The sequence below is a fragment of the Eumetopias jubatus genome, unplaced genomic scaffold, assembly GCF_037043125.1.
Source record: "Eumetopias jubatus isolate StellerSeaLion01/CBP00866 unplaced genomic scaffold, mEumJub1_p1.0 scaffold_10, whole genome shotgun sequence".
Taxonomy (NCBI): domain Eukaryota; kingdom Metazoa; phylum Chordata; class Mammalia; order Carnivora; family Otariidae; genus Eumetopias; species Eumetopias jubatus.
The window spans coordinates 39,225,744-39,238,561 of NW_028274816.1; the positions used below are offsets into that span (position 1 = coordinate 39,225,744).

At 63.9% G+C, this 12,818-nt stretch overlaps 2 protein-coding genes across 2 annotated transcripts; one reads left to right on the forward strand and one right to left on the reverse strand.

The window, feature by feature from the left end:
• Positions 1-4,883: 4,883 nt before the first annotated feature.
• Positions 4,884-9,510, forward strand: CDT1 (chromatin licensing and DNA replication factor 1). The gene is made up of 10 exons (XM_088027159.1): positions 4,884-5,150; positions 5,625-5,825; positions 5,903-6,054; positions 6,616-6,813; positions 6,909-7,054; positions 7,209-7,309; positions 7,741-7,929; positions 8,134-8,262; positions 8,344-8,545; positions 9,185-9,510. Exons 1-10 carry the CDS (start codon positions 4,920-4,922, stop codon positions 9,346-9,348), a joined length of 1,713 nt encoding a protein of 570 aa, XP_087883285.1. The 5' UTR covers positions 4,884-4,919; the 3' UTR covers positions 9,349-9,510.
• Positions 9,511-9,990: 480 nt separating this feature from the next.
• On the reverse strand, positions 9,991-12,776 carry APRT (adenine phosphoribosyltransferase). Its single transcript, XM_028091145.2, has 5 exons — positions 12,288-12,776; positions 12,061-12,167; positions 10,920-11,053; positions 10,606-10,684; positions 9,991-10,414 (listed from the first exon to the last, which is right to left on the reverse strand). The coding sequence occupies exons 1-5, from the start codon at positions 12,365-12,367 to the stop codon at positions 10,272-10,274; spliced, it is 543 nt and encodes a 180-aa protein (XP_027946946.1). The 5' UTR covers positions 12,368-12,776; the 3' UTR covers positions 9,991-10,271.
• Positions 12,777-12,818: the final 42 nt, after the last annotated feature.

Sequence of the window (12,818 nt, forward strand, 5' to 3'; positions counted from 1 at the left end):
CCAGGTTTGCGAAGACGGAACTCGAGACCCAGCCTCAGCTCCGGCCACGCCCACCACTGAGCCACGCCCCCACCGATGGCACCTCCCCTGCCACTCCCGGCCACGCCCAGCCCCGGCGCCCCTAACCTAGCCCCCGGAGCCACGCCCTACCGGTCCACGTCGACTTGGCCTGGCCCCGCCCACCCTTCCGGCCCCGCCCCTCGCAGGCCCCGCCTCTTCTGGAGTTACGCCCCGCCCCGTCGCGTGATTGACAGCGCAGGGCTGCGCCGGAGGCCTAGCCTCGCGGGTGGGCGTTCTCGCGCGGGCCCGGGCCCACGGCCCCGGGTGTTCCGTTGCGTCTCGACGCGCGCCCTCTCTGCCCTGTGCCCGGCGGCCCTGTCGTGGGGACCGCCGCCCTGCAGCTTCCAGCCCGCTGGGACCTGGCCTTTACCCTGCACTTAATGGAAAAGTTGTCTCTTCGGAACAACTTGGGCACATGAGCCCGTTTCCAGCCGCGAATTTCATGAAATCTGAGCAAAGATCAAGTATTTCCGTGAAAATTGAGCGTGCTCCAAGTTGAGAGGAGCTGTAAGGTGTGAGGGGCGGACTGCACTTAGGTACTACCTAGGACTTAGTGGTTGTGATTGGACGGTGGTGAAACATGTGACATGGCTCATTAATAAAGTTTATATCGGCTACTTGTTCAAATGGTAACATTTGGGATACGATGGGTAAAATAAAAATATACTTTAAAATGCCACCTGATTCCTTTTACTTTTTTTTAAACATTTTATTTACTTATTTTACAGGGAGAGACACAGCGAGAGAGGGAACACAAGCAGGGGAGTGGGAGAGGGAGAAGCAGGCTCCCCGCCGAGCAGGGAGCCCGACGCGGGGCCCGATCCCAGGACCCCGGGAGCGTGACTCGAGCCGAAGGCAGACGCCTAACGACTGAGCCACCCAGGCGCCCCTCTTTTTACTTTCCTAACGTAACTACAAGAAAACGTAAAATTACACCTATGGCCCCGCCACGTTTCTGTTGGGGCTGGGGCTCTGGACGCTCACACGTGGATCAGGACACAGTGTGCCCTGTTCCCACCCTGACATTCTCTGCAAGCACGTGTGCTGTTAACGCGGTCACTGTCCTATCGGAACTTGAAGCTATGTTTGCTTTCCCAGGTCTCTGCTGAGAGCGTGTTCTGTGAAGTCCCCTTGATAAGGACGATTGTGAGGCTTGGGGAGGAGGGGAAGCCTCCCAGGTCACTCAGCCTGTGGGCAGCAGCAGCTTCTCCACCCTCCCATTCGTCCCATCACATCTGGTGGACAAAGAGCCAAGTGCAGGCCGATCCTGGCTGAGACCCAAGTGTCTTCACTGAAGGTCAAGCTGCCTCCAGATTTGGCTATGGACATCACATTATAAGCCAAGACCATGAAAATCTCCGCTGTGGCTGCCGGCGACAGGCTCTATGCGGGGCCCAGGGGGTCCCTAAAGCCTGAATTCCACCATAACTCTCCAGCTAGTCTGGTCTCTTAGGGAAGGAGTGACCGACTGAGAGGTGGAGGTGGGCGAGCAGAGCTGGCTCCTTGGTGCACCGGCTTTATGCCTTACAAGTCTTGGCTTCTTCACCCACAAATGGGGTATGGCTTGTAGGTTCGCTCTGAGGGTGAGACAGATAAGGCATTCCAGTTATGGGAAACGGGACCCGCACAAAGCACACCTCAAGAGTCCAGCTATTATTGCTTTGTGAAACTGCTCTGCAAATTGTCAGGGACTGCATACCCCTGGGAAGTGGTTGTTCCGAGCAAATGGCACCAGCACGGAGCAGGTGAGGTACAGTCATTCGGGCTGTGCACGTTTGGAGGCAGAGCAGGTGGGCGGGGTTCTAGGGAAGTTACAGCTGGGCAGACACGGCTGTAACTCAAACTCAGAATATACTGCAATTTTTTGGTGTAGTTAAAATGCTGCTGATGGTGGTGGTGATGGTGGTCTGGGTTCCATTCCCTACTGTGTCCTCTGTCAGATATTCCCGTGGCCCTTCCTTCTTGTCCTTCAGTGTCATCCTCTCCAAGAGGCCTCCCTGAACCCTCAGATCTAAAGTGCCCCCCCCCGGTCACTCCATCTCATGACCAGGTTTTATATTCTTTATTTGAAATGATTAAAAAATTTTTTTAAAGATTTTATTTGAGAGAGTGACTGAGCGAGCAAGAGCGCACAAGCAGGGGGAGCAGCACAGAGGGAGAAGCAGGCTTCCCGCTGAGCAGGGAGCCCAACGCGGGGCTTGATCCCAGGACCCTGAGATCATGACCTGAGCTGCTTAACTGAGCCACCCATGAACTCCTGCAATTTTTTTAATGAAACTAATTTGTCTCTCTCCACTAGAATGTGAGCTCCTTGAGGGCAGGGCCCTCCTGTCTTGTTCTCAACCTGATACAGAGTGGACCCTCAGTGGCCTGCCCTGTACTGGGCCTTTGGCCGCCAGGCTCCCAGTGGGCACTCAGTAAAAACCGGGTGATCACATGAATGAAGGCGTAGTCCCCAATCTCCCGGTTTCTTCAGGGTACACATCCAGAAACAAGGGTTCTAGTCCCTTTGTGATCTGCCGATCTCTCTCTCCTGAAGGCATTCTAGGCAATGCCTTAACATTCCATACCTATAAGCCAACATGACACTTCAGGGGAGCCTGGGCAGAACAGAGCAGAGATGGGCATTCACTTACCTTATTCTAGACTCTATACTTTTATTAATGCAGCCTCATATGGATCAACCTTTTGACCAGGCTTTCATCCAGCCTCCCTGGGTTGGAAGAAATAGAAACTTCCTCAGAGGCACTTTAGGCAAAAGACGCAGAGGTATGGGAGAGGCTAGAGGCTGCTTCATAAAAACCCGGGCCATCTTGAAAGGCTGTGGGTCTCCCACGAGAGCAAACTGGAAACCATTGCAAACCATCTGAGTCAGCTGCTGGGTCTGGCTGGGTGTCCCCGGGTGACACGGTCCCTTGCTCACTATCTCTGTCTCCATACACATGGAGGAAGGTGGCTGTCCTACACTCCATCTTACGTCCCACGACCAGAGGTGACAGAGGGTGGTTCCAGTCTTGGGTCCAAGGAGAGGATCTGATTGGTTCAGCTGTGTGCCTGTCATCCAATCAGTGGTGACTGGAAGGTAGGGGTCACACCTTGCAGAGGTGGCTGCTGAACTCCATCACTGTAGGTGGGCAGACAATTTTCTGAGAAGCAGCTGCTCTAGAGGCTTAAGTCATCCCAAACAGGCCGAATCACCAGGAGTGACATTAAAAGTAACAGTGGCACGGACATTGGCACTAGAGCTGGTCCCCAGGCTCCTGCTGCATGGCACGCCCCCCCCTCCCGATGGCTGGTTGTGAGGAGCGAATGAAGACAGCACTGCTGCGTCCCCAGACTTGCCTCATCCCACATGGGACCGCCACATTTTAGATTCATGTTCTGGATCCTACAAGACCCCTCAGCTATCCCCAGAGCCACTCAGGGCCTCCTAGGGCCTGCTTCCCCCTCCAGACTAGTGCCCCCGGGGAGCTGGCCAGAACACAGCAATGTGTGACCCTTTCCCTCCCAGGGGTCCTCCTCAGGTGGATGTGCCTGGGAGTGCATGCCCTTGTCACACAGCCATGTGGAGCCGGGCAGGCAGGGTGTCCTCTCCTGCGGGGTCCTGCCTCCCATCACCTCACTCAGCTGTCTTGGGGGGCATGAGCCCAGCCAGCACTCTGTAGTTCCAGGCTGGTGGGTGGGCAGGTGGCAAGACAAATGAAATGCGGGTAGAAACGTCTCAGCATTCTGGAGGCTCTGGGGAGGCCTCCTGCTCATCAGCCTAGCTGCAGAGGGCAAGGGCTGGGAGCCAGATACCGGAGTCACTTGTGGTTAGATCCAGCTGCCCGGACTCTCCAAGACCAGGTGTTCCTTTACTTTCTAAATGTGAAACAGAGCGCACGCGGGAACCACAGTGTATCTGGGAGAGAAGACAGCTGCCTCCTTCCTGACGAGCAGCTACAGGCTGAAAGATTTGCAAAGTCCCCTTGTCTCCGTTGGCCTTACGAAGAGGCTGTGCCTAGAATGTGTGCTGTCACTACAGTTCCAGGACCCTGCACATTTCTCCCTATAACGCACAGCAAGCTTACATTTGGGGAGGTCCATTTCGACGGAGGTCAATGCTTGCCTCCAGCGTGGTGGCCCACAGCACACACACCAGCACAAACCGGTCACAGAACCTAGGCTCAAACACGCCGGCTGCCACCTTCCACCCTGCTCCCTGGGCAGCTGCTGTTCCCAAAGCACGGGCGTAGCTGTCCGCTCCCCTCATCGCCCACGGGAACCGCCGCCTCCGGGCACCTTTCCCCCACCGCGAGGCCCTCTACAGGGCGCTCCGGGCCTCCCGCGGGTCCCCGGCGGCAGGGTCCCCGCGCCCCTGCGTGCAGCGGCCCCTCTGGAACTAACACCCCCTTCCCCGATCCTCCCGAATGCCACTCTTCCTTGTACAACAGCCTCCCTGTCGCGGAATTCGCACCCGCGGAGAGACTCCAGGGTCTGGCTGCCGACCCTGCCCAGGGACGCCGCCGAGGGCCAGCGTCACTCAACGGTGCCTGGTGTTAACTTCAGCAGGAAGCAGCGTGGCATCGCTCTCCTCCTCCGGACCGCACAGGCTCCGCGACCGCCCCAAGCCGAGCTCACCCGTCTCCTCGAGGTCGGCGGAAGGAGGACCACGCTGCGGCGCCTGCGCAGCCGCGAGAGCGTCCGCGCGCATGCGCCGGGACGCGTCCATTTCCCGGTCGCCCCCCGCGTCCCCCGCCGATGGTTCCGTCCGAGGGGGCGGGGCCAGGCGCGGCGGGAAAATCCGCGCGGAGCGCGGAGCGCGGCACCGCTTCCGTCTTGTGCCGTACCAGGTCCCTGCCCGTGTGCCCGGTCCCGTCATGGCACAGCCCCGACTCACCGACTTCTTCGCGCGCCGTCGCCCGGGGCTCCGCGCCGCGCCGCCGCGGGTCAAGCCGGCCTGGCGCACCCCAAGCCCCGCCAAGCCCGCGCCCGGCGCCCCGGCCCGCACCCCGGGCGGCAGCCGCAAGCGTGCCCGCCCGCCCGCCGAGCCCACGCGCGACCACCCCGCGCTGCCCGCGCGCCGGAGGCTGCGGCTGCCGGCCGACACGGTGTGGGGGGAAACTGAGACCGGGGCGGGGGCAGGGGGGACGCGGATCGGGGGTCTGGCTGCAGACGGTGCACCATGCAGAGAACAGGCCCGGTCTGTTCTCTCTCCCCCTGAGAACAGGCTGCAAGAGAAAGGCCTGGGGCCCGGTCACCGCAGACGGCAGGGGGCAGGTGTGCTGTGGCCGCCGCAAGAACCGGGCACAGAGCTCCGCAGCGAGGGCGCAGAGGTGCTGGCGTGAGGAGGGCCAGGGCTCAGTGGGCTGGTAGATGTCTGGCCTGCCTGCAAGCCTGGGCGAGGGGTCAGGCCGGAGAAGAACGGGAAGCAGGCTATGGGCCCGGCCCTCTGGCTCAACTCCAGCAAAAACCTCCCCTGGGCCCCCAGCAGCGCGTATTCTAGCTCGCTGAGGGAGGCAGGAATCCCTTTCCCCGCAGTCGCAGTCTCGTCGCTCCTTCACCTTTGGCGTTCTGCCCACCAGGTCTCCGATCCCGCTGACCCGGCTGACCCGACTGCCCCCGCTGTCCCCGCTGACCCGGCTGACCCGACTGCCCCCGCTGCCCCCACTGTCTGTGCTGCCCCCGCTGACCTGGCGGCCCCCACTGTCCCCGCTGCCCCCGGCTCCCCAGAGCAGGCCCCTCCCTCAGCAGGTCTACAGCCCTGCCTGGCTGCTCAGGAGAAGGTGAGGCTGGACCCAGGGTGGGGGAGGTAGAGTGATGTGGGTGTGGACGGCCAGCTGAAGGCATCTTGTGTCCACAGGCCTCAAAAGTCACTTTTTCTGAGCTCAAGTCGTGCCTGCAGCGGGCACGGGAGCTAGGGGCCCGGGCCCAGGAGCTAAGGGCAAGTGCCCAGAGGAAGGATGCTGGGGAACTCAGCGTGCCCGAGGACCAGGGGCCCCCAGCAGGGCCACGGTGAGTCCTGGGTGGGCGGTCAGGCACCGGAGGAAAGGCTAGGCTGGTAGAGGCTAGGGCTGCCCCTTCCGTGGAGCCCGTGCAGGTGACGTGGCTGTCGGATCCCAGCCCTGCCACTGGCTAGCTCCGCACCCTGGCCTCCATCTGTGAGCGGTGCCACTTCTTGCCGCGGGGGGCCCTTGTGAGCTTCAGATGCTGTCAACAGCTCACCGTTATGGGGTATTTGTCCTGTGTAGCCATGTCTGTCCTCCCCAGCTCCTGCGGTCATCGGGTGACTCTTCGAGATGAGGGAACCGGGCTTGGGGGTGGCCAGGGACTTCCCTAGGTGACCAGGCAGGACGTGGCTAGTTTTGGAGCTATGCCTTTCTGTCTGCACTTCCGGCCGTGCGCATGATGGGGACACGGGCTGTGCGGCGGCTGTGGGAACGGGGCGTGGTGTGTCATGGGAGTGGTTCTCAAGCCCCGGCTCTGGGGTCTCCCTGGCCACGTTGCCTGCCTGCTGTTGGTGTTGGAGGGGTGTGGGTCTGCCGCTTCCCTGACGCCTGGATCCCTCCCTGGCAGTGGACAGAAGGCCCCTGCCTACCAGCGCTTCCATGCCCTGGCCCAGCCGGGGCCCCCGAGCCTCGTGCTGCCCTACAAGTACCAGGTGCTGGCGGAGATGTTCCGCAGCATGGACACCATCGTGGGCATGCTCTACAACCGCTCCGAGACCGTGACCTTTGCCAAAGTCAAGCAGGGCGTCCAGGACATGATGCGCAAGTGAGTGGCCCGCCACGGCGGGGCCCTCCCCCCGCCTGTGGAGTCTGCCGTGTGCCCTACCGGGCGCTCTCTGACCCCAGCACCTTGTCCCGTAGGCGCTTTGAGGAGCGCAATGTTGGCCAGATCAGAACTGTGTACCCTACTTCCTACCGCTTCCGCCAGGAGCGCAATGTCCCCACCTTCAAGGACGGTGTTAAGAGGTCTGATTACCAGCTTACCATCGAGCCGCTGCTGGACGAGGGTGAGTGTGCTGTGGCTGAGTTCATGCAGCCCTGCGCCTCTGGTTCCCCGCCAGTGCCACGGTTTTGAGCATGGGTGTTAGGCGTTGGGTCCCCGGCCTCCCACGAGACCCGGGGTCTCGGGGCTGGGGGCTCAGGCCTGAAACCTGCCCACAGAGGCCGGCAGCACGGCGCCCCAGCTCACAGCCTCGTGCCTCCTGCAGCGCCGGCAGGTCTTCAGGCAGAATCTGGTGGAGCGCGTCCGTGAGCACCACAGGGTGAGTGTGCGCCCCGGGACGGTCAGCTCGGCCCCTGGAGGAAGCCTCTCCCCAGCCCGCCCTGATCTCCGCCCCCTCCTCCGGTCCAGGGCTCGGTCCTACCTGCAAGAACCAGGCCCTCTCTAGAGTTCTCTGAGCCCCTCCTACGGCTGCCTCCTGCAGGGTGGGTGCGGGCTGGGGGGCGGGCCCTGGTCCCGGTCAGCTGAGGGGGAGGAGCTCAGCATGGCAGCCTCAGGCCCTGAGAGGTTCATGACGGGCTCCTTGGGTGCTGGTGGCTGCTGTGTCCGGCTCTTGGCCCAGCTGAGCACCTGAGCTCAGGTGCAGGACCTTGCCCAGGGTCGCTCAGCTGGGACGGGAGCCCAGCAGCTTTGCCTACCCCGACACGGATGTGCCCAGGGTCACCCGGCACGCCCTGTCCCCTTTACACACAGGCCTTCCTGGCCTCCCTGAACCCTCCCATGGTGGTGCCCGAGGACCAGCTCACACGTTGGCACCCGCGCTTCAATGTGGACGAGGTGCCTGACATTGAGCCGGCCGAGCTGCCCCAGCCGCCCACCACAGAGAAGCCGGCCACTGCCCGGGAGGTGCTGGCCCGTGCCCGCAGCTTCATGTCACCCAGGGTGAGACTGTGTCCGGGATGACGGGGCAGGGCAGCCCGACCTCCACGTGGGCACCTGACAGGCTCCATCCTTGGCCAAGTGCCTCACAGGTGGCGGGATGTGCCCTCCCCTCATGCCTGGACGTACAGGGTGCTTGGGCTGGACAGACAGCGACTCCTGTGCAGGGGAGGCTGCTCCTCATTTCTCCCGTCTGACCTGCCGCAGATGGAAAAGGCCCTGAGTGACCTGGCTCTGCGTACGGCCCAGCCCAGCAGCCCTGGGTCCCCCAGCCCTGCCCTGCCGGCCACCCCGCCTGCGGCCCTGAGGGGGGTGTCCCAGGACCTGCTGGAGAGGGTGAGTGTTGGGGGTCCTCGCAGAGTGGCCGCAGGGCTGGCCTTGCACTGACCGCCCCCCCCCTCCCCGGGCCCCCTGCAGATCCGGTGCAAGGAGAAACAGAAGCAGCTGGCCCAGATGACACGCCGGCCAGAGCAGGAGAAGCGGCTGCAGAGGCTGGAGCGGCTCCCTGAGCTGGCCCGCGTGCTGCGCGGCGTCTTCGTGTCCGCGCGGAAGCCAGCGCTCACCATGGAGGTGGCCTGCAGCAGAATGCTGGGCAGCTACCCTGCAGCCATGAGCCCCGGTGTGTGCTGGGCCCTCCCTGTGTCCCCGGCTCCTGGGTGAGGGTGGGTGCCGTGGACTGGCTGCTCCCCACACGTGTGGGGTCTGTGGTGTGTGCTGGGCCCTCCCTGTGTCCCCGGCTCCTGGGTGAGGGTGGGTGCCGTGGACTGGCTGCTCCCCACACGTGTGGGGTCTGTGGTGTGTGCTGGGCCCTCCCTGTGTCCCCGGCTCCTGGGTGAGGGTGGGTGCCGTGGACTGGCTGCTCCCCACACGTGTGGGGTCTGTGGTGTGTGCTGGGTGGGCACAGTGCCCTTAGGGGCACTTCTCGAGCCTCTGTGCTCACAACCCAGCCAGTCACCCTGCAGCCCCTCGGACGGCCCCACGCCCCACGGGACCGGCAGCTCCCTCCTGGGGACCGGGACTGGCGTGGGGCTCAGTGGGAGGGGTCAGCTCCTTGGCAAGGCTGTCCCCCATCTTTCCTCTGTTCACTCTGCTTCTCGGGGACACAGACAGGCTTGGCGGGTATGGGCGAGAGGGGCAGGGCTGGTCCTAAGGAAGGCCTGCTGACAGGGCCTGGACACCCACCCTGTGGGGGCTTAGCATCCAGCTAAGCTATCAGATGTGCATGGGCCCCAGCCTCACACACCCCCTCCGTCTGCAGGGGAGATGGAGAAGCACGTGCGGCTCCTCTCCGAGCTGCTGCCCGACTGGCTCAGCCTCCACCACATCCGCACGGACACCTACGTCAAGCTGGACAAGGCCGCTGACCTGGCAGGTGTCATCACACGGCTGGCCTGCCTTGCCCGTGCGGAGGCGGCGCTATGAGCGCCTTGCAGACATGGGCTTCAGGTCCCCGGCCTGGCCCGCTGTGTCTGTTTTACTCCCTTTAGGAACACCATGCACTTTTCCCCCTTCTGAACTCCCCACCAGGCCGTCTGGGCAGTAAGCCTCCCCCCGTGCAGCATATCGTCATTAAACTGGTTTCTGTTGGGGACTTTGTCTTTGCTGTGTTTGGGGTGTAGGGAAGTGGGGCAGGAGGTCAGGCAGTTGGCAGAATGCCCCCCTGGACGTCGATGTGGGAATCCTGGATGGTCCAGTGGGGCTGGTGTCCCCGCTGGACCCTTGTAAGAGGGAGACAGACTGCAAGCCTGGAGGGTGGTAAGCCGCTGGCTCTGAGAATGGAGGGCAGGCCCCGAGGCTCTAGAAGCTGGGAAAGCCAAGGAGACGGTCTCCCTGGAGCCCCCTGAAGGAAGCAGCCCCAGCAACACGGACCGGCACTTCCTGCGTCTGGAAGCCGCCCCAGGGGCGTGACTTGTCAGAGCCACACCGGTCTCCTGTCTGCCCTCTGTGAGGACAACCACAAGGTGCCAGACAGGCCTGTGCAGCCTGCCATGGGGGGGGGGGGGTTCCAGCATGTCCTGGCCCCAAGCCCAGACCTCACCCTGGCACCTGGACCGAGAGCAGCCATTCTAGCAAAGCAGTTTATTCACTTCTCTTGGTGTTTGTGAGTGCCCCTACAGGGGCCTGGGGCTGGGCCCCAGCCGGAACTGCTGGCTCCAGGCCTTGGCACCCCCAGAGCCTGCAGGAAGGACCCCGACGATGGCCTAGGCCCTGGAGAAACTGCACAAAAGTTACAAAATTGAAAAGAAAAAAAAAAAAAAAAAAAGTCCTGGCAGATGGCCGGCGCCCCCTGGTGGCCAGAGCCAGCCACCAGGCTGGACCTCTTCCTTGCCAGGATGGGGCCAGAGTCACTCGAACTGCAGGAGAGAGAAGAAGGGCACGGGCGTCAGCTTCTCCCTGCCCTTCAGCGACGTCAGCTCCACGAGGCTCACGCACTCCAGCACCTCGGCCTGCAGCTGGCCCAGCAGCTCACACGCTGCCCGCATGGTTCCTGGGCGGGGGCGGGGGAAGGGGGTTGGTATGGTGACAAGGCTCCCAATGGCCCGTGCAGGGTCCTGCTGCTCACGGGTAAACTGTAGAGTGCCGGGGCCCCAGTCCACTTCTCACTCCTGCAGTGAGGCACTTTCTTCCAGCCCTAGCAGCCCTCCTGCCAGGCCCTCTTTGCTGGGGGGAGACCCTCACCGCCAGTGGCCAGCAGATCATCCACGACAACCACCTTCTGCCCCGGCTCCAGGGCGTCTCTCTGGATTTCCAGCTCAGCCTAGGGATGGGAAGCAGGCCCACGGTCTGCATGTGTCTGAAGACGGCCTGGGAGGTGATGCTGACAGGACGCCCCACAGTCTGGGCCCCGTTCTCAACCCACCCAGCGGTTTCCCGGCTGCGTGCGCTAGCCTGGCGTCTCAGGCTGAGCACCACCCACGGCAGGGCCACTAGACCCCACAACTATCCCTGGGGGACCGAAGGGTCAAAGGCAGCAGTACACGCAGCCCACTCACCTTGCCGTATTCCAGAGTGTATGAGGCAGACACAGTGGGGCCAGGGAGCTTCCCTCGTTTTCGGATGAGCACGCAGCCCAAGCCAAGCTCCTGGGCCAGGGAGGGGCCGAACAGAAATCCTCTGGAGTCCAGGCCTGTTGGCGAGAGCTGGGGTGTCAAGGGGCAGCTGTGGGGCACGGCAGCACGAGATCCCCGTGGGCCAGTGCTGGAAGAGGACACGGAGCTTTTGCATTGACAGAAAGCCCCTGGCTCTGTCAGCTCCAGCTACAAGACCAACGACATCCATCCTCTTGCACCCATTGGGCACAGGGACTGCTGGGTGCTGACGGGAGCTCGGGAGCCGGGGCCAAGGACCAGGTGTGTCTGGCACGGGCCTGAACGTGGCTGCGTGGCCTCAGGGAAGTGACCTGACTTCTTGTCTCTAACTGGGCTAGCAGTGACCCTGCATTGGACTGGACACCTCTTCTCATCCTTAAAAGCAGCACCTGCCCGGAAAGGGGCAGTGCGGGCCCCCACCCCACCCAGGGGTGCCGTGGGGGCGGCTTCCAGAAGGACCCCCCTGGAGGACTCAGCCAAGTGGAAGGCTGTGGTCCCTCCCAGACGTGGGGAGCCGCTGGAGGGCCAGGGGAAGGGCTCGCACAAGGACAAGACCTGCCAGGGTGCGCGCGGGGAAAGGGCCCGGCCCGCGGCTCAGTACACACTGGAGGAAGAGTCTCTGGTCAGACCCTCTCTGGGGAAATTCAGCCGCGGGGCCCCACGTGTCCGGAGCTGAGGGCCAGGAACTGGGCGGGCGGGCGGGCGGGCGGGCGGGGGGGGGGGGGGGGGGGGGACGGACGCTGCCCGCCGCCGCGCCACCCAAGGCTGTACCCACCCTCAGGCTGCGACGTGAGGCGCAGCGGGTCCATCCTTACAACCCACCCAGACACCCGTGCAGCGTTCGGCGTGTCCCCTGAGGGTCGCCCCCGAGCCCCTCCCAAGCAAGCGCGGGGCGTCCGTCCTGTGTCCGCTCTGCTCGGGGGAGAGGAGCGCACAGGCCACACCCTCACGGGACCTGGCGCAGAGCCGGCGACCCCGCCAACCACACGGCCTCCCGGGGCGTCCCCCTGGGGTTCAGGCGCCCGCCCCCGGCCCCTCCGCTTGCCCACGATGTAGTCGATCTTGCCGCCGTGGGTCTTCTTCAGGTGGTTCGCCAGTAGGCTGATGGAGGCGCGGAAGGAGTCGGGGTCCTTCAAGAGGGGCGAGATGTCCCTGGCACGCAAGAACAGGCCCGGTGACCCCAGGGGTCGGGCCTCGGCCCCGCGCCGCCACCCTCCCGCGCCCCGCTCCGTCCGTCCGTCCGCGCGGACCACGTGTCCGGCCGGCGCGCACCTGAACAGCACCCCCGGGACGGGGAAGTCCGGGAAGCTGCGGATGCGCCCCGCCACCAGCCGCAGCTCGGGGTCCGCCATCTGGAAGTCAGCGCGTGTCGGCAACCGGGGAGCGAAGTTCGGCGACTGGGGGCGGGGCCGGCAGCTCTGCGCCTGCGCTCAGCGCCGGCAGGCGGGGCCGGACCGTGGGGGTGGGGCCGCCGCCACCGCCACCGCCCGCAGGAACTACCGTATTTCATCGAATCTTAGGTGCCAACGTCGTTAGGGCGCTCTTGTTTTTCTGCACCCTGAACAAACGCGTCCCCGCCTAGGGCGGTTTGCGCGCGCCCGGGGGGCGCCCGGGGGGCGGAGGGCAGCGTCTACGCAGGCCCGGCCGGGCTCCCGGGGAAAGCCCGAGGGGCGGGGGCGCCGGGGCCTGGAGGGGTGGGGCCGGCCCCGGGAGAGTTCTGGGAGGAAGGAGGGCCAGGGCCGCCCGAGAGCACCGCCCCCTCAGCGGAGCGGGGCTGGACAGCGCACAGCTCCCCGTCCCGTC

Bases quoted from the DNA above. Each gene is read 5' to 3' on its own strand.
- CDT1 (XM_088027159.1), top strand. From the start codon at position 4,920: ATGGCACAGCCCCGACTCACCGACTTCTTCGCGCGCCGTCGCCCGGGG. The intron at 7,055-7,208 runs GTGAGTGTGCTG...ACCTGCCCACAG, and splicing joins CGAGCCGCTGCTGGACGAGG to AGGCCGGCAGCACGGCGCCC. The intron at 8,263-8,343 runs GTGAGTGTTGGG...GGCCCCCTGCAG, and splicing joins CCCAGGACCTGCTGGAGAGG to ATCCGGTGCAAGGAGAAACA.
- APRT (XM_028091145.2), bottom strand. From the start codon at position 12,367: ATGGCGGACCCCGAGCTGCGGCTGGTGGCGGGGCGCATCCGCAGCTTC. The intron at 12,168-12,287 runs GTGCGCGCCGGC...CTTGCGTGCCAG, and splicing joins GTCCCGGGGGTGCTGTTCAG to GGACATCTCGCCCCTCTTGA. The intron at 10,415-10,605 runs GTGAGGGTCTCC...GCCCCCGCCCAG, and splicing joins TGATCTGCTGGCCACTGGCG to GAACCATGCGGGCAGCGTGT.